This window comes from Lycorma delicatula, chromosome 4 (assembly GCF_047948215.1).
Source record: "Lycorma delicatula isolate Av1 chromosome 4, ASM4794821v1, whole genome shotgun sequence".
Classification (NCBI taxonomy): Eukaryota; Metazoa; Arthropoda; class Insecta; order Hemiptera; family Fulgoridae; genus Lycorma; species Lycorma delicatula.
This window is the reverse complement of record NC_134458.1, coordinates 72,275,484-72,300,422: the sequence shown is the minus strand read 5'-3', so window position 1 is coordinate 72,300,422 and position 24,939 is coordinate 72,275,484. Positions and strand designations below refer to the sequence as shown.

Below are 24,939 nucleotides of genomic sequence, written 5' to 3'. Positions count from 1 at the left end.
ATGGATATGCCATGTAATTATTAAATGCTAAAATTGTTGCAAAATTGGTGTTGATTAATATATATTTATGTTTTAATACACAACTTATTTATTTTATTCAATAAAAATAACCATAATTGTAAACCATTTTTATTATTTGCAGACTTATAATTTGCTTATATTTTACTTTCATGTTGTAAAAACTGGCTGTACTGAACTTAAAATTATTTAACTTGTTGTCATATCTTATAACAGCCTTTAGTTTATTACTATAATTGCATTATAAGATTGATTGAGGATTAAAATATTGATTTATATTTTATAAGCCTCTTTAATAGTACAGTCGAATATAATGTTCATGATTAAAACAAATTACTGTGGTAAAATTTGGTGAAAAGAAAACGCATTTTGTCAATAACAATTCCTGTGGAAACAATTTTGGATGTGCCGGGCAGTTGTCAATAAATAGAAAAATTTTTCTATTTTTTGAGTAATAATGATCCAATTTGTATTACCATTTTTCGAAAATTTCACTAGTAACCCACGATTTTCTATTGGCTTTAAACTGAATAGGCAAAGATTTAATGTTAGTGAAACAAGGTGGTTTTCTCGATTTACCAATTAAGAGGTTTCTTTTTCTGTCCCCGACATGTTCGCATCTAAAAGAACTTTGACGTGGTCTTTACTTCATTTCCCACCATGGCATTTATCACTTTTAAAAGTTAAAATGTTGTCAGGTAAATATTTGTAAAACGGTGTAGTTTCGTCAGTGTTAAAAATGTCCAGTTCATTGTATGTACTCAATTTCTTTTAGCGTATTGTTTATCCACGTATTAAAAACTTCATTTGCACTGGCACGTTCACCACAAACATTTTTAAAAATTATTCAATGCCAATTTTTTAATTTATTAGCCATCCTGCACTAGCTTTGAAATCTATACAATAGAACTGTCTCACAAATTACTTGCTTTTTTACCTAAGATTGGTCCACTGATAGGTAAATTTTAATCGCGACTGTTTTTAAACCGCTCAAAAATGCTTTTTTCAACATTAGGATACTTGACAGACTTTACCCATTTGATAACGCCTGAGTTACGAAGGCTATGCTCTTTCAGAATTTTTTCATGGTTTTTGTAAATCGGTGTTAGTGTGTTGGGTGGTATACCAAATTCTGATGCGATCACAATTTTCTTCTTTTTTCCCTCGTCTATTTTCATTATGAGCCTTATTAATTATTTAATTTAATGACAATTTTTTTTTTTTAATTTCTTTTTGACATTTAAAAAAAAAGAACAGAAAGAGTATAAAAACAACTAACCAAACTGAATAAAAACTAAACCTAATTGTATAAAAACTAAACACAGAAAAATCATTATAAGAAAAGAATAAGAACACCCTTCTTTACAGTAGCAAGCAAACCCAAACAGACAGACAAACGAAAACTATGCATATGAGCTGAGACAGTTATAAAGACACGTTGACCAACACTTCCTACGACAAACAAGTTTCAGTGACTACTAATGCGTGATGTATTAAGATTTCGCTTCTCTCTTTACTGCATATTGATTCAACCTTTTTTGTTATTGCATAGTACAGTGGGCACTCAGTCCTGTAGCGTTTTACTTTGGTTAACTTGGATTAATACCATTCAGTATATTTCCATTTAATTTATCTACTGTGGTATGCAAGTATGCAAGTATCATATCTAACGGGTTATAGTAGTTCATTGTCTTTAAAATATTAATTAGTAAAATTTTATCTGTTTATGAAAAAGTTTAAATAATATGCGAGTAGGAAAAAGATTCTTCAACGTATTGGTGTCAACAAAAAAAATGCAGTTGTCACCACCAGCTACACCTAAAACTTGGTAAAAGCTGAACTTTATATTAGTATTGTTAAAAAATGATAAGACAAATTGTAAAAAAACTTCAAAAAAATGTGAAAAAAGGCATTGATATAGCTCTTATTCCATTGTATAGAATGCAAACATTGCCATGATGTGCTAATTAGTAGAACAGTGTTAAAAGTTCAGGCTGAAAGTTTTGCTGTACAGTTAGATTACAAAAACTCTTTATGTAACAATGGATGGATGGACTACTTTAAAAACAAATAATATTAAATAAGTGAATTATAAAAAAATAGTACAGAAGTGTGTGGCTGGATTTAAAAAGAGACAAGAGACATTAACAATAATATTTATGAAGTAAGTATCTTTTATAATTTAACCCCTGATTAAACATTACAATTTGAAATTAATAATATGTTTGTTAAAAATAGATTTACTATTTTATTATCCACTAACATGACTAGCAGCAACAAATGAAAGCTACTTAAAATAGACAAATGTTAAAATCCCAGGTGTTATTAAAATGTGAAACATCTTTCCATTAATTACTTAACTAAAAAGGTATGGATGACATCCAGTATTATTGAAAAAGAAATTAGGCAATTAGATGGAGAAAAAAAATAAAGATTTTTCTTTTAATTGACAACTGTCCAGTCGCTCTTCAGTTTCTCAACTTAACAGATATAAAATTAGTATTTGTGTTGTTGAACTCTAAATCTGCATTTTAACTGATGGGTCAAGGAGTTATTAGAAGTTTCATCTGTAATTTCTGTTAATTTTTAGTTTTAAATTTAGTTGAACAAATGAAAAATTTGACTTGAGACATTCACTTCAAAATATTCTACTTAATTCACTTCTTTTTCATAATCCTTGAAAAATGGAACAAATTACAATACATAACTTGTTTAGAAAAACAAGACTTGGCAAAATTTCCAGATGACAGTGATCATACTGAAGAAAGCTTGGCTTTATCTCAATAGCTTCAATCAAGATATCTACAACATGATTGCTCATTCTCAGAAGTTAATCTAGGTGAATCTGTAGATATAGACAGAAAAGTAGTGACTGAATTCTAATGAATGATTCATTACTTACAAAACAGTAGTGATTCCAAATTAAATGAAAATATAGCCACCAAGAAAGAAAGACTTCGTGGAAAGATGCAGATGAAATTTTGTATCTTTGGTCCAAATTTATAGAATTTAGATTTGACATTACTGAAGAAACATTCCACTGACTTGGTGATTTAAGAAACAATTTCAGACAAATGAAGTGCACTAGGAAAACATCTCAATACAATAGTGGATAGCTTTTTTGAATCATAACTTATTGATTTTGATTGCTTATTGTCTGTAAGGTTTTACAATTTTTTGAACTCTTTTCCAAATTAGAATCCATTTTGTAGTTTAAATTTTACATTTTCTATTTTAATTTATATAGTAAAAAAACTTATAAATTTCCAAGAATATTTTAGTGCTTTACCTTTTTTTAATACATAGTGACCTCTTTTATTTGGCTTAACTTAATAGTGGAAGTTCTCTTAAATGTTCAAAACCTTCACCTTCTTTCTCCATAGCTATTAAACAAGTTTTGATAATTATAACTTGATGTGAAACATAGTATAAATAAAAGTAACACCTGCACAAAAAAAAAGGACTATGATCAAATATTAAAAAAACTTCAAAAAAATCCCAATATTTGATTTATTATATTTTTTGTTTGCTTGTTTATTTTAATTAAAAATTTGATTTTTGATGTCAAAGATCTTTTTGAGGGTAGGCTATGCAATTTCTAATGAGATTAGAAGGAAATTGTCCCAATAATTATGTGTATTCCGTGGAAGCTTGTTGTTAGAAAGAATGATGAGCCATAAACTGAGTCTGCAATTGTAAATTTTGATTGTTGATATTCTCATTTTTGTAGAATTGTAAAGTACATTTTGTTCACTTGGTTCAAAAGAAGTTCTCTTTGACCAGGTTTTTTTCTGTGAAATACTGTGTGGTGTTACTCTGCTATCCCATAACATAAAAAAAGCAGTATTTTGTGAACCTACCTTGACGGTTGGTTAATGTAGTTATGACTTTCAAATCCTCATAAACTTGCCAATTAAACTGATTGATTTAATTGCATTCAGAATGCTAACCTAGTTATCGTATGTTTCTTTAACCGAAATTGAATAAGCAACTGGTGTAGATGGCTTCTTATTTCCATTATTGAGTAAAACTGCTTTTAGGTTATATTTGGATGAATTAATAAAAAGATGCCATTCTGTAGATTTATGGAGTACTAGTTCAGTCAATCCACATTGTCAAAACATACCAGTAAAAGAATCCTCCATTTTATAAAACATTGAAAAGCAGCATTTCTTTTCTGAAAGAAGTAATACTTGTTCCATTTGGCGATAGATTCCACTCTTTCAGTCTAAAGCCGAGAAGTTCAGCCTGCTGTTTGATAGGCCCAAGTTGTACACTAAATCATTCAATTTATTTTGACAGATAAGATTGGGTTCACTGGAAATCTGAGGATTATATGTGTTCTCAGAAAGATCTACATTTTCATCAGTTTGTGTATCATCACTGTCACTAAATTCTGAGATGTTAATATTATCTCACCTCAGTAGTGGAGTTGGTATCGGTAAGCTTTCACCATGAGTAACTGTTCTAATTGCAAATGGCACATTCACATATTCAATTTTATGTTTTTTTTTTGTTTTTTAATACCGTTTGTTCATAGGATATAAAAGTAGCTGCCATCAAAATAATTGGTAGACTCATTTCATGTCATAAGGACAGCAAATGGCATAGAGTTTCAGTTGCCTTTCATTGACTGAACTGGAAAGGTCCATACACAAAACATCCACAAACATAACAAGATTTATCTAGGGAATTTTTACAATATCTGCAGTGATAACTTGAAATTTTGAAAGTAAACTGTACTTAAAAAAAAAACCTATATTCCAGTATCCCACCATTAATCTGCAGAGTTGCCTACTGCGGTATAGTGAAAATACTAAATTATGGTAGAGGGTGCTAAATAATGGTACAGTAACATAAAAATATGACATACTGGAATTTTTTTAATGGTTGATATTCAAATTACAAGAAACCTTATCATTTTGGTTTGTGCTACTGATATACTGTTTACCAGTGTAATTAAATGAATAAGTTAGATCTGAAGCAATAATGCATTTTTATAGTAATAAGTAAAGTAATTACATGGTCCTTTTTTTTTTTTTTAAACCTCCGGGGCCGCAGTTAAGCATTACTGTACAGAGGATGAGATGAATGATTTATAGCGTGTGTGAAAAATGCCATGCCTGACCGGGATTCGAACCCGGTACATTACATGGTACTAAACAGTAATGGAACCCACTCTTCTACACAGAGGTACTATATTATTAATTTCTTTAAATTGAAACTGATAAAATTTTGATTGGGTTAACTTATTTGGCTTCTTCTTATCCTCATTTCATTCAGTTGCAGAGGATATTACCATAATCTTCCACCTTTTTCTGGAATGGATAAGTGTTCTTGAATGGCTGTATGCCTGTATCCGATCATATTTTTATTTGCCATTGACTTTTATAGAATTCATGCTTCAGCAGTCATCTCCGTCAGCATAATCACTTTACTACTGAAATATCTATTCCAAAGCCGATATTTGATTTTCTTCTAAGGTTATGCTTGCAATAAATTGTAATTTGCTAGTCCAATAGAAATTAATATTTACATATAAATTTTTAGAAAGCAGAATTTTTAATTATTTAGGAACATTTTGAGTTTACATTATGTTTATTACATTAATTTAATGTATTTTCAAACATTTTCAATTAACTATATCACTGTAAATTAATTTTATTTATTTTACTTGTTGTTTGAAGTTGTAAACCAAATTATTGACAGAGTATCTGCAGTCTGTTCATTCTGTTAATAGTTTTTAAGTCAGAAGTTTAGGACGTCTATTTAAAATAAGTGGTTGTTTTTCAGATGGGTCGAAATCCAGGTACTCGAACTTCCTCTGGAATGAAGGACAGAAGTGATTTGAATGCACATATACCTATGTTTGGCCTTCGTGTCATGCCAGGTAGATTATTTATTGTCAGTATGAAAATTTAATACATATGTTGATTATATAAGGCATTTTCTTCAAATGTGACTTGTATATAATGTCAGAACTAACCTGTTAAGTAGTGAAATTACCAAGAACTGATTAAAAGAAATCTTGTATCACTTACAATCGTATAGATTAAAATTGCAAATTATTATATAATTTATGATTAAAAATAACTGTTAGTTTAATAAAAGTGTTGTTCAAGTAGTATATGTCAAAAAATGGTAAGTTATATTTTTATAAGTGTTTATTACCAAGTAATGGTAGCCATAAATTTTTAAAATATAACGAGTGTGTTTGTATTATTTATATTTTTGCTAGCTTTTTTTTAAAAATTATTTCATTATTCTTGTTGTAGGAAATACGAGTCGAATGCCCTTTAGTTTGTCTGCCAGTGGAAATAAGCCTGCTCCAAATCATCATATTCGAAAACAAAGGTAAATAAAGTGTCCACCTCCTAGAAATCAAGAACTACTGAAATTTACAACAAAAAAATCTTTATTTATGAGATGTGTAGTATTAACTTAAATGTGTATGAAAATCACAGTTATACCAATGCCTTTAGTAAGATGACAATCATTGCTGAGTTGAATAGTAACTTTATAACTTTGTTTTTCTGAAAGCAGATTCATTTTTACTACAAAGGGCAGGATTGTGCTGGTGTTCTTTGGTGTGAAGGATTTTGAGTAATAGGTAGATAAATCCTTGATACAAGTAAGATTTTGACCTTTCTTAAGAGTGGGCTGTATCTAGTATCACTTTCAGTGACTGGTTCTGTTAGGGGTTTTTTTAAACTCCCTAGACAAAAACCTGAGCTCTTGGAAAAACCCACAGGTTTTTCATTTTATTAATTCATTAATTTTCATTAATTAATTTTGAAAGAATCAATGTTTTTAAATGTAATTACAGAAGCTATCAAAATTATGAAAGAATAGTTAGATTATGCTTTACCAATTAAAATATAAAATAATCTGCTATGTTATTACCAATAGTCAATGAAATAGAATGAATTGATGAAGCCTTATTAAAGTTGCAACTTGTAGACCAAGCAATCAATCTGTTGGTATATATTTATTTGATAAGAACTAAAAAGATTGTAAGCAACCTGACATGAGCTATATTTATGAAATTGGCATAGCCATTCTCAGCATAATAAACATTGTGTGACTGGCTTACTAAAGAAAGTAAAGAATGAAGTGGTTTCCTAGTGCTTTTTTCCTATAGACAAACGTACTTTTGTGCACTTGCAGACCAGGCTGATCAAAATGCAGGAAATTTTCAACTTTCACTTTGTTCACCTCAGGAATTGGCCATATGATAAACACCATTTCAATTAGAGAAAGCAACTCTGGTTGTTGCAACTTGTACTTCAGATGCTGTACATCTATTAACACCCATAAGAAAGAATGGGACAGATGACATATGCAATGTACCCTTCTATCAAGAGAAAAAGCATTATATGCATTGCCTCTAGTCTGTAGGAAACAATTTTTTATTGAGCTCTCAATTTTAAAATCCTTTCACTGTTAGATACACAAGATTTTATTAAATATTTGTCATTTGTTGTAATATTATATTAAAATTATATTTTTACTGTATGGTCGAATGAATGTATTCTCCATTTAATAACATAATTTATTGTTTTTCTGTTGCTAATAATTCTAATTTAATGTTAATAAAATAATGCTGACATGATTGTTATTCAAGTGGTTAGCTGGTATTTAGCATATCACCTGAGTTCATAGCATACTGATTTTACAATACTTTAACTGTTACCTATGTGATTAAGACTGTGGGTATTTAAATCATGTTTATTCTAGTATTAGTGTATCTGTTCTCTTTCATTGATTCAAAGGTTAGGATATTTGCTTTCTGTTACAGACCGAACAGTGGTAGACCAATGATAATGGCATCTCAACAGCCAACACCCTTTACAGTGCAACCCTCCACAGGTAAATTAAAAAAAACAAAAGTGAAGTTTGAAGTTTACTCAGAGTAAATGTGACAAAGTATGTTTAATTATTTATTCCTGGACATAACATAACTATCTGCTTTTTTTAATCATCAGTCAGTTGACTGGTTTGATGTCTACTTTTCAATCCTTTCTTTTTGATGGTAATAAAATCCTCAACATATTTGCTATAGCGTACATTCTCAGTTATCTGTTGTGTTACAATTGTTGTCTTTCTCTATACTTTTTACTATCTACGTTTCTCCTCTATTATCAAATAAACTTAACCTTGATTTCCTAATACATGGCCCACCGAACTAGTTTGCTTCTATAAAAAATTGATGCAATTTGTGGCAGAAAGTTTTATAGAGTTATTTTTCACAGGTGGGTTTTTTAATCCTCTCCTGTTCATCTTTAAGACCTCTTCATTTTGAATTTTATTAAGTCACTTATTCCCAACATCTTCCTGTAACACCAAATTCTAAAGGCATCTGTTCTTTCCCCATTCTGTTTTTCGTATTATTCATGTTTTGATAGAGATGAATATTTTTATGTGAATATATGTGTTGTTCTAACTTCATAATTTCCTACTATTGCACTGTAGCTAAATTTTAATTTATTGAACGTTTTAAATTTTACCCATACATTAACAGTTGTTATTGATTACTAGTATTTTGCAATTTAATTGTGTAACTTAACTGTCTTCCACTATATTTTTTTAATATTCTTTGTAAACTGTAACTTTTAACATCACATAACCTAACTTTTGTTATACTTAAAAAATAAAATAAGTGATATCTAAATAAAGCAAAATAGAAGCCTAAAATAAATATATGTATAAGTAAAACAAAAGTCAAGTGTATTGTTATATTAAGAACTACATATTAAGAATTTTGTCTAAAAGCCGATTAATATGGTTAGAGTAATAAAAAAAAAAAAATTACAAATGGCTTTTCTTTTTTATTTACTTTTACATTAAACTATTATTTATAAATTAAATTTTTCACTTTTCTGGTTTTTGTATAATTTATTATTTCTGTCAGTTCCAGGATACCTAATGAGCACTGTAACACCATAACAATGTGGTATATGTGCGAACCGTACGTACATCAACCAGCCAGCAGTATGTAAGTAGCTTGTATCTAAATTATTTAAAATACATAATTTTAATCGGTGAAAATGCAAAATAAACTTAATTTCAAAATGATACAAGTTAGTTTTATTAATTGATGTTAATAGCTTTGCTAAAATTATCTATAGTAATTTTTGTTAATAATAGTTTTTGGTTGTATAGTATTTACTATTCTAACAGGAGGTGTTTATTTCTGTTTTTAATTAGCATACAATTTTAATGATGATTAATTAATATTATTATTATTATTATTGTTATTATCATAATCAATAATCAGACATAATTGATGACAAATCTTAATATATATATATATATATATATATATATATATATATATATATACACACACACACAAAACCTATATATTATATATATATAAAATATTCAAAATGCACAAATATACTGTTATTAAAAAGAATTACAGATTTTAATATAAATGGTATATCCTAATTGTAAATAAATATTAAGTTGGCATGAGTAAGGGATTATACTTGTTTTTTAGAACATAATTTTTTGTCTTCCCTTCCTTTATATTTTGTATTGTTCAGGAACGGTTAAGCAATAAAAGAATTTATTATAGTTTAATGTTCTCATTGGTTATTGTTGATTCTTATAAACATATATTTGTTTTACACATTTTTATAAATCATGAATTGTCTTTTATCATAGTGTAAATCTTTGGATGTGTGTATTTCTGTTCATCATATTGTTTTGTTTTTTATTCAATTTTTTATGTTATAGAGAGCAGCTAATGCTTTGCGTTTTGAAAAAAACTTGAACTGTTGTCATAAGAGTACCTGAAAATTTACAAATTGTTTATTTTATTCATAAATTTGTTAATGATGCTATGCATGTAAGAAAAGATTCTCAGTCCCTCTACTTTTCATAGCATTGGTTTCATTTGTAGTTATTATTTTATCATAAATTAAATCCAAAAAATGTAATCTTTCTTGATGACAGTCAATTTGAAGTTGTAAAACATTTATGCTCTTGTAACCTTTTTTCTGTATTAATAAAATTAAGTCACAAAATTTAATCTGAATTCATTCTTATTAACTCAAATTACTTAGTATTATAATTTAACTCATTTATACATAGTATTATACACTGCTATTAATATAAGTTTGGAGTCTATGCACTAAAAAAATCCCAGAAAATAAAAAATGTATAGTTCATTTTTAAAAATCAGTTTATCTGAATTACATTTGGACAACGAACTTATGAACCTTATTAGCATCGATTATAATTCAGTATGATATAAAGAATTAGTTTTGACTTCTTTATATTTGATTTATTGGTAATTGTAAGAAAAAAAAAACATTACTTACAGCCTCTGTATGTGTTACTAATAGAATACTAGAATAAATATTGCAAGAGCGATTGTAATGCATGATATTTTTTTTTATATCAATTTTATCAGAAGGCACATCGGGCTGAATTGTTGATTTTGGTCACAATAATAATTTAGAATATTATCCTGCACAAAAGGATTTGTTTTGCTTGGTGCCCTTATAAGAAGCCACCTGGTATAATTCCTTTAATCAACATTGAAAAAAATTTGTATGCAAAACAGTCCTGTAAACTATAACAAAGGACATAGTATAGGGCATCAAGATATGATGGAGTAAATAGAATTCAATAGCATGCTACTTACTTGTTTGTGTCTGTTGGTGGCTAATTTTTTTCTTTTTTATGACATCAGTGTATAGGAAATTAGCACCACTGTCTCATCTATAAATGTATCATAGACCTGGGTATAGGTTTTTTCATTCAATTGGGAGTAGAATTTATTAATTTGGCTGTGTTACACTTCCATTTTGCATTTTTAACTTTCTTCCTGTATACTCATATGTTATTTTGTCTCTTTTTCTTGTGTTGTTTGAAGATGATTATTTGAATAGGTAGCTGGAAAAATTGCGTGGTATGTTACTTATTTTTAAAAAATCGAAGTAACATACAACCTTCTTCCATTGATTTAATGTACAGTCCACTGTTGCAATTAAATTCACAAGCTTTTAATATATTACGTGTTTTATTATCAGTGGAAATTATGCTAAATTTTATAAAAATTAATGTTTTTCTGATTTACACAGAAGGTAAATTTCATAAAATGCACAATCCTTTTCATTCGTAAAATATTATTTCATATCAAGGAAATATGACCCAGTTATTATTCTGGTTGTCATGTCTGCCTGAGCAGAGTATCAGTTTTTGTTCTTGAGTTGGTAATAATATTTTATAACTCGCACAAAAAATTAATATACTAGAATTTATTTCTTTGGAACCATGCTTTGTAATAACTTCATGACAAGGAGCATTGAATCTTTTTTTATTGTCATATTGTAGACCACAAAATTATGTGAAGTATATTACCGTTATAGTACATGAATGAGTTAAAGTGAATAATATTCTCATTAAATGAATCTGCGAGCTATTTATATGCTTTTTCTGCTTTAATATGATGAATTTTACTTTCACACTCCATCTTTTTCTGTTCATTTTCACTGTCAGCCAATAGAAGTTTAGTGTAGAACTGATCACACTGTTTACAGGTTCAGATCTTGAAGTAACAAATATTTGGATTAAACTCATATAAATTTTTTCTATATATAAATTTTTTCTTCATATAAATTTTTCTATACAATGTCATGCTTATTTTAACACCTTGTTTTTCAGAAAAAAGATAAAAAGATCAAACAACTTTTTTAATGATAAATCTGAACTAAACATTGTTTAGATGAAACCAGAAGACTTTTGATATGTTCTCTAATTGTATTACCAATAACAAAGTCGATTAATATGCAACTCTCCTTGATTTTAGAAGCTACTTGTCCATCTTTAATTTTGCTTTGAAGGATCTGAATACAACATGCAGTTACTTGAAAAGGATTAAGTAATGTTTTGGTGTAGATAAGTTGACCATTAATGTTATAATCAAAAGAAGCAAGCTTTCGTGATGTTTCATCTGATTTTCTGGATTGTGTATGCATGGTTCATGAATATTTATATATTTTAGAAGCAATAATGCTTGAATAAAAATAAAAATAAAAGCAATAAAAATTTTATAATTTTTTTTTCAGGGTTTGAACCATTTTTAAACTAAGATTTTCACAGTTTACACTTCTTGAATATAAAAATCCCATACCAGGTCATTATAAAAATATTCAAGAAGAATGGAGAAGAACTTGAACTGATTTTGGAACACTCACTATTAGAAACAGTTCCAAAGTTCTGACCTATACCTCATTATTAGTTCAGACATGTACTGTTGATCATTATTGCAATTGCACCTAGCAATTTAAAAGAAACGGCCTGGAATGGTCAACAGAAAAGGTGTTCTACACCACACTGACAAAGTATGTGCCAGACTGCATACATCTTTAACGACCCATCAGAGATTGAGAGAACTTTACTGAGAGATTTTAATACATCTACCATATGGCCAAAGCCTGGCATCATCACTCTTATATGTTTTAGTCTCTTCAGAACTCCCGGAATGGTGTTAAGTTTGTTTCAAAAGAGGCTTGGGAAAACCACGTGTCAACATTTTTTGACCGGAAACCACAGTAGTTCTACAGCGACGAGTATGGTGTTGCCGGAAAAATGGTGCATATCTGGTCTCATTATGTTATTTTCCAGTTATGTATTTTCAGTTCTTCTTTGTAAATTCTTCTCATTAAGTTCAGATGTGCTTTCATTGAGAAATGTTTTACTGTGTTGTGCATTTGTATTTTTCATTCAACTGTTTACTCTATATCTTGTTTTTAGGGTCTTTTTTCAATATTCAAAAAATGTCTATTGTAAATATAATTGCAGTTGTTTCTCGTAGTGTGGTTTAAAATAATTTTATGCTCACTGTTATTTCAATAAGGATTGGTGACAGTGTGAAATTTCAGATTTAGATAGTGAAATTTGTAATGATGCTAATGTCTAAATTACGAACACTAAAATAATAATTGAAGAAAATACTGATGTATTATATGAATATGTTAAATAAATAAAATTTAAAATTGAAACAAAAATATAAAATTCTATGAAATCTTTTAAATGTCAGGTATACAATTTGATGATCATGACAGTCAGTAGTAAAAAAGTATTTAAAACTATTTAATTTAAGGTGACAAACTGAATCAATTCGTTACTTAACATTATTTAATTGCTTTCAGTCACTGTTGTGACCTTCCACAGCAACACTATCATACTGTGCTATTTTTTAATTTAAATTCTATTCAGGAAAACGTGCATTTAAGTTGTCAGTTTATATGATTTTAACTATGTCTTTCCATTTCATTTAATTAATAGGCAATGTAAGTTTTGGTCTTTTAATACGTTTTATGTTCAAGTGCATTAAGATGTATGGTCCTTATTTTGTGTTTATGTAGAATATCTAAGTAGTTTAATGTACAGTAAGATCATCTTATCATACACATCATGATACTATGCACTATAATTCCATTATGGACTATAATAAAGAGATACTCACATTTGATTTTATTCATGGAATGTAGTTATGCACGACTAGTAATGTCTTACAGCAATTGTTGGAAATGTCCACCATTTTCCTGAAGGCAGGTCTGAACCCTTCGCATGATATTTTTTAACACCCTTTGTAAGACGTCAGGGCTAATGGAATTCATCTCAAAAAATATGGTGCGAAGGGTTTGAACCTGCCTTCAGGAAAATGATGGACATTTCCAACACTTACTGTAAGATGTTACCACTTGTGTATAATTGAATTCCATGAATTAAATCAAATGTGAGTATCTCTGTATTATAGTCCATAGTGGAATTATTAGTGTATAGCATCATGATGTGCACGATAAAATGATCTCACTTTATACATGTTTTACATAAATATACATTAAAAAAAAGTTAGATTTTATCACACTTGAATGTTATTTAAACAAAAACACATATCGCCATTTTCAATCACATCCTAAAAATGTGTCTTTAAAACTGCCCGGCAGTTTCAGGTGAAACCATAGTACAAAATGGCAACAATTATCTCATCAAGGAAGATTGCATAAGCAGTTTAAATGCTTTGGAGCAAGAAAAAACCTCATTTAAGTGAAACTGTTTTGGTTTTTCATTATAAAAGTAATATTCTGTTGAACTAGGTTGAGTATTTAATAATGCAATATGACTGAGTATTTATACTCAATGTGCTATTCTGAAATATTTGTTTTACTTTATTAGTTCCATAAAAATGTTTATTAACTTGTAATACAAAGTATTTATAATTCTGTATTTCTATGCTGTTATAAAAATGTTATTATCTTATTGACAGATGAAAAGTTAATTGTATGATGATGTTCAAATATTCATTTTCTTCAAAAATGTTTTATAATTATTATATAATTTTTCAGTTTGGCTTGTTTGCACATGCATATTACTTTCTATGTATTCTACATTATATTTATACCAAATTTTGTTAAAATAGTTTTTTTAAAGTGAGAAGAGATAATATTGTTACTAATTTATAAGGGATAGAATAAACCATCTACCTAATATTCACAATGGCTTTTATAAAAGATTGTGAATTCAGTTATAAATTAAGGAAATTATTGTTAAATTTTTAAGATTTGACACTTGTAAGATTAAGTATTTCTTCATTAAATTCGATCTGTACAAATAAATAAATAAAAATTTGGTAAGTAATCATCAAATTGTATTTGAAAATTTAGAGATTACTTGTTATTTTAATCTTGAAAACAATGAACAGTTATTGATGATAGGTTAGTAATGGGTCCCGTAAACTAGCAAAATAATTAAATTGTCAAACCAAAGATTTACAGCTGTATATAATATGAGTGAGTATATGTTGTCATGACATGGCTTAGCTTTTTGTGAAGGGTAATATTATTTTTGGTTTTATAAAAACAACATTTGTACAAATTATATTTCTTGAAAGAATCATAAAGTTCAAATTTTTTGTGCAAAGTACAGTTAACTGTAACTGTACTGACAAAACCAGTACAATATATATTGTGTATAAAACTTCACAGTTTTGAGTCTCTGTTAATATAATTTCATTAAAATTTTCAGTATTCTTATTGAATTTTGGTAGTAGTATAACTATTTTGGTAAATAAGTAGACACAGATTAGAATTCATATATTATATAATTCAAACAATTATGTCAGTTTATTGTTTTTGTAAATTTTTGGATTTTTTTATAATTATTTTTTCCATCATCAATTTAGATTAGATTTGTTTATTGTTGCTTTACGTATCATAGTGATTTATTTATTTAATGTAATTTTTAAGCAATGGTTTATCATATTGAAATTAATTTGATATATTACCATACTGCCATATTTCTGTAAGTCCTAGTTTCTTTTCCCAACAGGGTGTAACATATTATTTCTTTAAAGTTTTTAATTGTTCTGATCAAAGCAGAGCAGAGCATTTTGATGATGATCTGTATAGAGTTAAATCAGATAATATATCATAAATAGAAAAAAGCTGTAGATACATCAGATTTACGTTCAAGTGTTATACACAAGGGCTGTTTTTTCATCCTCCAATTGGCTTTAAAAAAAAGTCATGTTGACATAACTAAATAATTTTATTACTATAAGTTGAGTAATAGCTAACCTATTTTTCTACATAATTGTCAAAACTATTGAGGCATTTGTCATATTGTGACACCAGCTTTCTGATCCCCTCTTCAAAGAAGTTTGCTGCCGGTGAGATAAGGTATGTCTGGACAGCCTCCTGAAGTTCTTTATTGGTGGTGAAGTGTTGTCCGCCTAACCATGCCTTCAATTCTCAAAAGAGGTGTAGATCACTAGGTGCTAGGTCTGGACTATACGGTGAATGGTCGAAAACTTCCTATATTATTTGAGAAGGTCTTGCATCATGTTGGCACAGTGCAGTCGTGCATTGTTGTGGATTGAAACCTTGCCAGGCAAGAGCATGCCACTTCATTTATTCTGGAGGTGATGTAAAGATTCACATTGAACTTCCTTTGTTATTGTTATCCTCTGCTCCATAAAGTCCACCAACAAGACACCTTTATGGTCCCAAAAAACTAGCCATTGTTTTCCTGTTGCTCAGTGTCTGTGTGAACTTTTTCGGTTTGTTTGGAGAAGTGTGCATCCACTGCTTATAGACTATTCTTAGGTTCCTGGATTGTCATACTGGATCCAAGTCTCATCACCAGTAACAAAGACTCTTCTCCCTCATTATCGTAACACATGAAAAACATTAAGGCGATGTCATTCATTGCATTTTGTGATCATCACTCAATATTTTTGGAACCCAGCATGCACACAGTTTCTGGCATCCTAGGTCTTTAGTCACAATTGTGTACACAGAAGACCTTGAAATTTCTTGGATTTCTGCAAAAGTTCACTTATTTTGTAAACCTCTATTTGTCATGGACAAAATCAACATCATGCTCAACCAGGCGTACAGTAGTGATAGACTTGCATCCTTGCCCACCTTTGTCATGGATGTCCGTTCGTCCTTCTTTAAATTTCCTACACCATTCCCACACACTAACATCACTCATAAAGTTTTCACTATACACTAGGCTCATTCTATGATGGATCTCAGCAGCGCTACATCCTTCTGCTTGCAGAAAATTTACCACACTTTGCAACTCACACTTGCCGGGAGGGTTGATCATAGTGGCCATGTTTAAATGCCTGTAGCTTGGCTCAGATTGATGCAGTAGAGCTGGCAATGGCAGCGGTTGTGGTGAGGAAATGGCACAATCACATGACGCAGAGACCTGGCTCCCACCTATCTCTTGTTTACTTAGATGCACGATTGGAGGTTGAAAAAAAACAGCCCTCGTATATTCAAAGAGCAAAGTTGAACATTGAATTAACAGAGTCAAATTAAATTGGTTTTTCACGGCTCCTCAGAATTTTGACTAAGAAGTGTCTTTTATGTGATATATTTAACTTATTTTTGTAGTTTATGAAATTTTGTTTTGGATGGTACATATAAGGCTCTTGTTTAAGTGTAATTGAAATGTTATAAAAAAATTGGTGTAAAATAATTCTTAGATCATTCTTTGCATAGAATCTGATACAAATCAGGCTTCTGGATTTGATTTTTAACTAGATATTTATGATATTGGTGTTTTGTATAACATTTTTTTTAATGATTGTATGTGATTCAAGATGGTTGTTAAGTTGTTGGATATATAAACTGATTTTTGCTATTGTGCACTATTACATTCAATTTTTAATTTCACAAAAATGAATTGTTTTTAGAGATTATTTTTCTGTTTTATCAGTTAAAGTTATAGTAAATAAATGCAATATTTTTAATGCAATAAGTTTGAGTGTAATTTTGAATCTATAAGAATATTTTTGTGCACTTACAATATATTATTTACTAAATTTAGCAATATTTTTCAATGTACCTAACAATTTCATTATTGTTTTCACTTTGAAAACAAAATATTATAAGATATGAATCATTAAATGTAGTAATAACTTTTAGTGGGACTTTAATAGTTTTTGTGGTGCCTAAAGAAATTTATAGTAGCTTTTAAAAATGCATCATTTATCATTGGAGTAACCATTTCATAATTAATAGAATTTATTTTTCATTATTGATGCATTCTTATGTTTCAGATTTAAATATGTTGAATTCAGTTTTTCTTTATTGAAAGTGAAAATTCATTATTAATATTGAGTTAAGGAGTTTCTGCTCAAATTCTAAATCCTTTTAATCTGAACTGGCTGTTATATTCCACTACCTATAACAATTCTTATAGTTTCATTTGCATATTAATTTTTTATTTATTTAATGGCAAGCAGGTTACCTCTAAACATTTCAGTTTATAAGGTTTTTTTTAATTTCCTCTCCTTCTTGATTATGTGAGTTCCTCGAGTTAAAAACAGCTGGACTTGTTTTTCCAGAGTTGACATTTCCATGACATTGATGAACATCTAAAGTTCAGTCGCCATAGTTCCAGTTCTAGGAGGAAGTTGTATGTATGGCTGTTTCATTGGACTGAATGGTAACTTACTGAACTGAAATATACTTACTTTGTAGTTACTGAAATGTTTTCTGAAAAATTGCATATCCAGTTAAAGTGCTGATGATGTCTCAAGCAAGATATGTCAACATTAGTGACAGAGTCTGATATTTCACTGTAAAATTTGTTCTTTTCAAGTTTTTTTTCTTTTTTCCTCTGAAAGTAGATCAGGCACAAATACTGCTGTCATAGATTGTCTCTGGTTCTTTAAAAGAAGTTTCCTCTGTTTGCCAAGTTGCCTTTCATTGTTAGCTACATTACTATTTCCTGGAGGTTACTGGAACTTAACATGTTGTTTGGATGAGAAGTTTAACTAATATTTGAAAAAGAGAACTTGATGGATTGAATTGATGAACGGTAGGAAATACTCCTACCAGTGTTTGTGAGTAGATATGCTCATCAGCGTATCCCTCTCCTAATGTAGCAGCATACATAAAAATACTGCAAATAATTCAGCTTGAAGAATTGAGGAAAACTGTCTTAAACATTCATACAGTAATACTAGCATTCCTAGATTTTGTTAAAGATTCCTGCTCAGTGCTTACTGTCAAGACCAGATCCATCTGTATTAACCTGTTTGCTTACTAATTTTACCAATAAAAATATTTTCCTCAAAGCACTATTTATTTACTCTTTTAATAAAATTAAGATAAGAATTTACAAACAACGAGAAAAGTAAATAGTTTTATTTATGTTCTATTTTTAAGAATTAAAAAAAATGCATTTTTCAATGGTTTTAATACATTCATTTCTTATACTAATTAATTCCAAATTAAAGAGATCATTCTTAATACTTTTTTTGAGACAAAGTGTTTATTTGGTCAGACAAATTTTATGAAGCAAACAATTAAAAACAATACTTACATCAAATGTATTCAAAACACCTAAGTGAAGTATGCTACTATTAACTGACTTGCTGTAATAAAACAGTATAGCTGATTTTATGAAATATTTTTTAACTTTAAATCTGTTAACAATTAAATAAAATATAATAATGTTTAAGAGATTAGTAGTTGTCAGTTTGCATTTCATAAATCCAAGTGTTTACAAAATGTGAAGAATAACAGTACAGTAATGATGTATTTATTGTTTATCTGACATCTAATTACAGTATTTTGAACTATCTTAAATTTAAATAATCCATTTAAAAACCATTACAAGTTGGATTTAACAAAGTAGTAGAGGTCTGTGTGAATACAAAAAACACATTAAAAAAGCCAAAGACATTAAACAGTTTTTTGACCAGTTTGTACATATTCATGTACAAATCATATGAGTATGGCAGTTCACTTTGATGAGAAAGTGAACAAATAGGATAAAAACCACAGTCTATTCTCAATATTAAATCCCCTCATCATAGAAAAATGCCAATGTAAAACGTATCATTGATATTATTTTAATAATAGCAGTCATATACTTTTTCATAGTAAACAAAAACCTAAATCTGGCTACAGTAGAATGAAAATATAAATCACATGTTCCTGAAGATTTACTCATGCATTTTAAAATAGTTGCCACAGTGTGTAGGCTATTAATTTAAGAAACCAGAGGCCTACTGTGTAAATTAGATGTTCTGAAGCTGGTAAGCTTGCTTCACTTTTTCATCTTAAATTACTGAAAAACACCATTGTTATCATTTGTTTTAATATAGTTTAACTATGATGTACTTGAATTTATGATGCTTTAATTTTTTTCTTATGTTCAATTTAATGTTTGTTCATTTATGCAATATTTTTTATTAATTTGAAGTATAAAATGTCAGACAATTGTAGGGCCAAAAATGAAGGTAAAATTTAATATGTACTGAATAATTATACCAGAGTTTCAGTTTTGTTATCATATTAAAGTAAAAATTTCATTCTAAACTGAACTGAATAAATAAATTCTGCAAAATACCCTTTAATACATTTTAGTGTAATAATCTACTTGAAAAAATTATATTTTTAAATGATACCAGTTTATTCATTAATCACATCAGATTTAAGTGCATTTCATGTCAGTTTTGGGTATGCATTTGTAACATTTAAAAAGTTTTTTTTTATCAATGTGTCAGATGTTTCACTTAAGTTGCTTTTATAATGTAAGAGTTTAAAAAAAAAATTAGATTTCATTATTAAAAGAGTCTGTTACAAAGTTGTGCTGTAGTATTAATATTATCTAAGTCGTACTCTATCATAAGAAGTTACTAGCGCCTTGTAAGTGTTATGTTAAAAAATGTATAAATAAAATAAGCAAAATTGATTGCCTTGTTGTTATTGTTTGTAATTCTTTTACCTAAAGTATTGTGTGATATAATGTATAATCCCTCACCATGCCTTAAATAGTTTTTCTGTTTATAAATTTTGACTCAATTTACTATTATTTTGCAGGCAATATTACAATACAGGGTAAAAGTAAAAAAGAAGTATGAATTCTATTTTATTTGATGATATATCTACAGATTTTATCAGTCAATAAAAAAATTCAGGTTTGGTTATCATACTTGTTTATCTGATTGAATAAGTATTCAAATCTTGGTAATGATTACACAGCATCTAAAAATGGTAAATAATTCTACTAGTTAGGAATCTATAGTTTAATTTGTCATAGTCACCTAGATACGTTATTAATTTATAACTAAAACATTATTTTTAATGGCTGACAAATCTGAAGTATTGGTAGGTCAATTTAAATAATATGTTCCAAGCAGTATAGTTAATTCTGAAAATTATATTTGCATGTATAGCAATTATCTCGCCCACAACAGTACTTAATCAAAAAAATATGGAAGAGAATGAGCACAAACTGTTAACTAGTATTTATCATATTTGAAAAGTAAAAAATCTTCTTTACTAAAACAGCAAATTTCAAAACAAGTTTTGGAATTTTGAGGTAAAATGTCTGAAAAGTGATAAATATATATAGAATTGTATACTACAAATTAAACAACAAACACAAAAAAGACTATATGGCTAATTACACATTTACTTCACTGATAATTATATTTTTTTATTTAAAAAAGGACTTTTCGTTTTCATTAAATGAGACATTGAAATTTTAATTGTAACTCAAAAATTACTTGTTAAATGGTGAGCATTACTATTAGTAGATTGCATCAACATGTGTTCTCGAGCTGAGTAAAAGAAACCGTGTTATAAATGTGGGTCATATTACATGAAACAATAACTGTTCTGTCCTCTCCTTAAATATATAACTAATAAATATCAACATGTTCATTGAAGTCCCTGAATAACCTGATGTATAAATTTAAAAAAAAATCACCAAGAATAGCCATGATGATGGTCAGTTGTGATGGCGGTTTATAATTTTTGCCTAACTATTTTGTTGCTGTGTTCTATAACCACTCAACTGCCTAATGCCAAGTTTGTTGTCATATTTTATGTATTATAAAATTACTTAAGTAATTTTAATAGCTGTTCTTGGAAGCAGGACATATTAAGAAGTTCCAAATTTTCTTTTAAGAGAGTGCAGAAACTAGAATTTTCTGCCGTAATGAATAAATAACTGTAAAGTTAAGAATATGCAGTAGAACTGTGTACTTAAAGTAAAAATCAAGAACCAAAAATGAATTTTGATTGTTAAACAACCATCATTAGTTGAAAAGAATTCATAAACTTAAATTTAAAAAAAATTCTATAAAACAATACAAAAAAGGAAGTTTACCTGTATACAACTTTGCTATTAGCAGCCCAAATCTGAAAGCAAAAAGTTGCCTTATAATATTTAATTTATACTATCCTAATTCTATGAACTTGCCACCATGCCCTATTTAAGTTAACCTTATATAAAGTATGATATGATAGTTTTATCTCAAAGAAAAATGAAAATCTTTCAAGTGTCACAGCTCTTTTATCTTTACAAAAATTAATCAAGATTAAATGATAGAATAACTAACAAAAAAAAAATTAATATTTTTTTTAAAATTAGTGGATGATGTTTCTTAATATAATCTAACTTTATATTTTTTCTTCCACAGTTAGTAAGTACTTTCAGCAATCTGATTCCTATTTTATTATGAACATTTTTAAAACTTTACTTTGTAATAAGTTTATTTGTGACCGGTTTCCAAACAGCGCTGAAGTACAGAGATTTATTTGCTTTTCTGTAATTACAATGAGGCAAATACTTTTTATTTTAGTTTTTGTTTTACTTATAGTTTTATCTACATATCTTTAACCAACTGAGAATGAGATTCATTTCTGTGAACTAACTATAAAGCAAGTAATATGCTCAAAAATTGTTTGGAGTTGTTTGTACAGAAAAGTTTAATGAAAACTTTATATATGAAGTAAAAAAATTAAATTAGAATATGGGCTTTAGAAAAATTCAAAATAAATCTATAAAATTACAAATTAATAAATTATTTACTGTATTACATAAAATAATTAATGTAGTAGTACGATACATGCAGTATAGTATTCTCAGTTTTTGTAACTTTATTTACTAAATATTAACTAACTTTGATTATAAATACTTATATTTTATAAGTATATTTTGTTCTCAGAATGTGTATATGGCTTTTAACATCTTAGCTGGAGGTTCCTTATTTCTTACTCCTTAATAGAATGCATTCCAAAAAGAAATTCACTCTTTCCTTGTTTGTAGAAAAGTATGTAGTCTCGATATTTTCCCACTTATAGAATAGAAATATTTCAAGGAGGTGCGCTTTGTGCACTATATTAACCTTAGATTCAGTAAGAATAAAATCACTTAAATTCTTATGTTCACCTGAGCTATTCAAAATTTTATTAATTTAAAAATTTACAATTTCATGAGTTAGAAGATTTGTACTTCAGAGAATGTGTAGTCAAAAAATTTATTTTTAAAAAATTCCAAGTGATGGCTTCAAATCCGTGAAATTTTATTTTTGGTCCAATTTTTATTAAAATTTTGCTGAAGAATATTAATCCTAGAATAAAAATTGATAAAAAATACATAAGTATCTAATAGTAAAAAATTTTAAAGCGGTATGTGATTTTAGCATAATTTAAAAATAATGTTTTTCAGTCAGATAAATAAGAACCATGCATTAATTAATCTATTGAGATCGATACTTAAATATATTTAATGAATTATTTTTAAAATCATTTTCTTATGTTAAAAACTATTTTAATCACATTAATTTTAGCTTTATATTATGTTAATATGTGTTGCATTCTGTTTCCTATCGTAGTATTAATTATTAACTTAAACTGTCATCAAAATTTAAATCAATAAATACACACACAATTACACATTCATACAAACATTTATATCTTCACTAAAACAATTCATGATGCTTTTGCTCGTCCTGTTATAATTGTTTTAAATATTTATTGTAATTTATATATAATTATTTAAGATAAATGTAGAAATTAAGGAAAAAAAGTTCTGTCATGAATTTTAATTTTGTGTATATCAAATTTCCAATATTATAAAAGGAAATGTAAGACTAAGGTTTACTAGAAGCGATACAGTTTGTACCATTGCAATATGTATATGGTAAATAACAAGGAAAGATGTTCTATTTAATTCACCTTAATAATCATATTACAAATATATTTTTATATTATTAAGAGATATCCTGTTTAAGTTGTGATATTAAGTTTTAATATTTTAACCTGCATGTAACATATTATTTTACATAATAAATATGTAATTGTGTATAGATTATTTGTAAAAATAGCATATTTCTATGCAAATTGTTATAAAAAAGGAGTTTAGAAGTACGATACTATAAGGTACCTGTTTATTATTATTAATTTTTTTTTTCATTTGAAACTTGTTAAGTGATCTTTTTCAGTTACATTTTAATTTTATTATATTTGTTAATATTGTATTCTTAAATAAAGAGGAAAACAAGAAGAGAAAGAAAAAGCAAGCATTACTAAATTTGTAATTATATTTTGTAATATCCATGTAAATTTTACATGGACCATGCATGCTAAAATTATACGGTATATTTAAAACATTTTGTTCCACTTGACTGTTGGACTTCTTCCAGAAGGGTTCTTAGTGGTGGTAGAATCAGAAATCTAGTAACATGTAAGATTCTTTTCTTTCTCATAATTTCTACAGTTGTATAGAATACCTGTTAAAAATGTTTCATATCGTTATGTTACTGAGCACACACATCTATTTATTGAATCACATCCAAAGCAAAACATTTTGAAATATTAGCATTTTGCTGAATTATTACTCTTAAATTGTAATTTTAAAAAACTATATTTATATATTTATCCATTATTTATTTATTTTTGAAATAATGAGAAGTTTCTTCCATTTTAAATTTTATAAAATCATTTCAGAAAAGATAAGTCATCTTCATGGTTAATTATTATTAAAAAATAATAATATAATAACTGTCAGTGGTTAATACATGAAATCCTACCATTTTGTTGTAGTTAGTCAAACTTTGTAACAAAGTGTACAGTTTAATAATAGATACTTATAAATTTGATAATGATTTAATTTACATTAATTTATTTTTACCTTTATTTTTTTATTTTTAGTATGTTGTGTGCATGGTTGTATTCTAAAGTCTGTTGTTCATTTGTAAATTATTACAGTTAAAATACATTATTGTGTCAACACAACAAACTGGTTTTTTTTTATAGTAGAAAATACTATTTATTTTCAACTTGCAAAGAAATAGTCAAAATAACATTTATAGTTCTTTTTTTTAAGATCAGTTTAAAAAGAATTCACTTTTCCATTTTTAATGTATATTTGAATAGTATTCAGTGATGTTTCATTTATGTCGTATTTCATTTTATAAGTCATTGCTGTAGTTCTCATTCACTACTTGTGTGTTTAATGGGTCAAAAAACTGTAAAATTCACAAATTTCTTTCAATTTAGTGCTAGCTATTGATAAAATCAAATAATATAAGAATATTGTTAAATATTTATATCATGTGTAATAAAACTCTGGCGATGCAAT

General features: G+C 27.9%; 1 protein-coding gene across 10 annotated transcripts in view; it reads left to right on the top strand.

Annotated features, from left to right (window-relative positions):
- The window catches only part of LOC142323550 (uncharacterized), a 316,556-nt gene that overhangs the window by 256,174 nt on the left and 35,443 nt on the right, over positions 1 to 24,939 (top strand). For 3 of the 10 annotated variants that reach the window (XM_075363336.1, XM_075363328.1, XM_075363329.1), the window contains 3 exons: positions 5,812 to 5,908; positions 6,294 to 6,372; positions 8,930 to 9,013. In XM_075363336.1, the coding sequence (XP_075219451.1) occupies positions 5,812 to 5,908; positions 6,294 to 6,372; positions 8,930 to 9,013 (260 nt within the window). Of the gene's footprint in view, positions 1 to 5,811; positions 5,909 to 6,293; positions 6,373 to 7,816; positions 7,888 to 8,929; positions 9,014 to 9,759; positions 10,040 to 12,098; positions 20,345 to 20,387; positions 20,562 to 24,939 lie in introns of those variants that run through there. The other 7 variants (XR_012756124.1, XM_075363333.1, XR_012756123.1 and 4 more) reach the window with 6 other exon arrangements.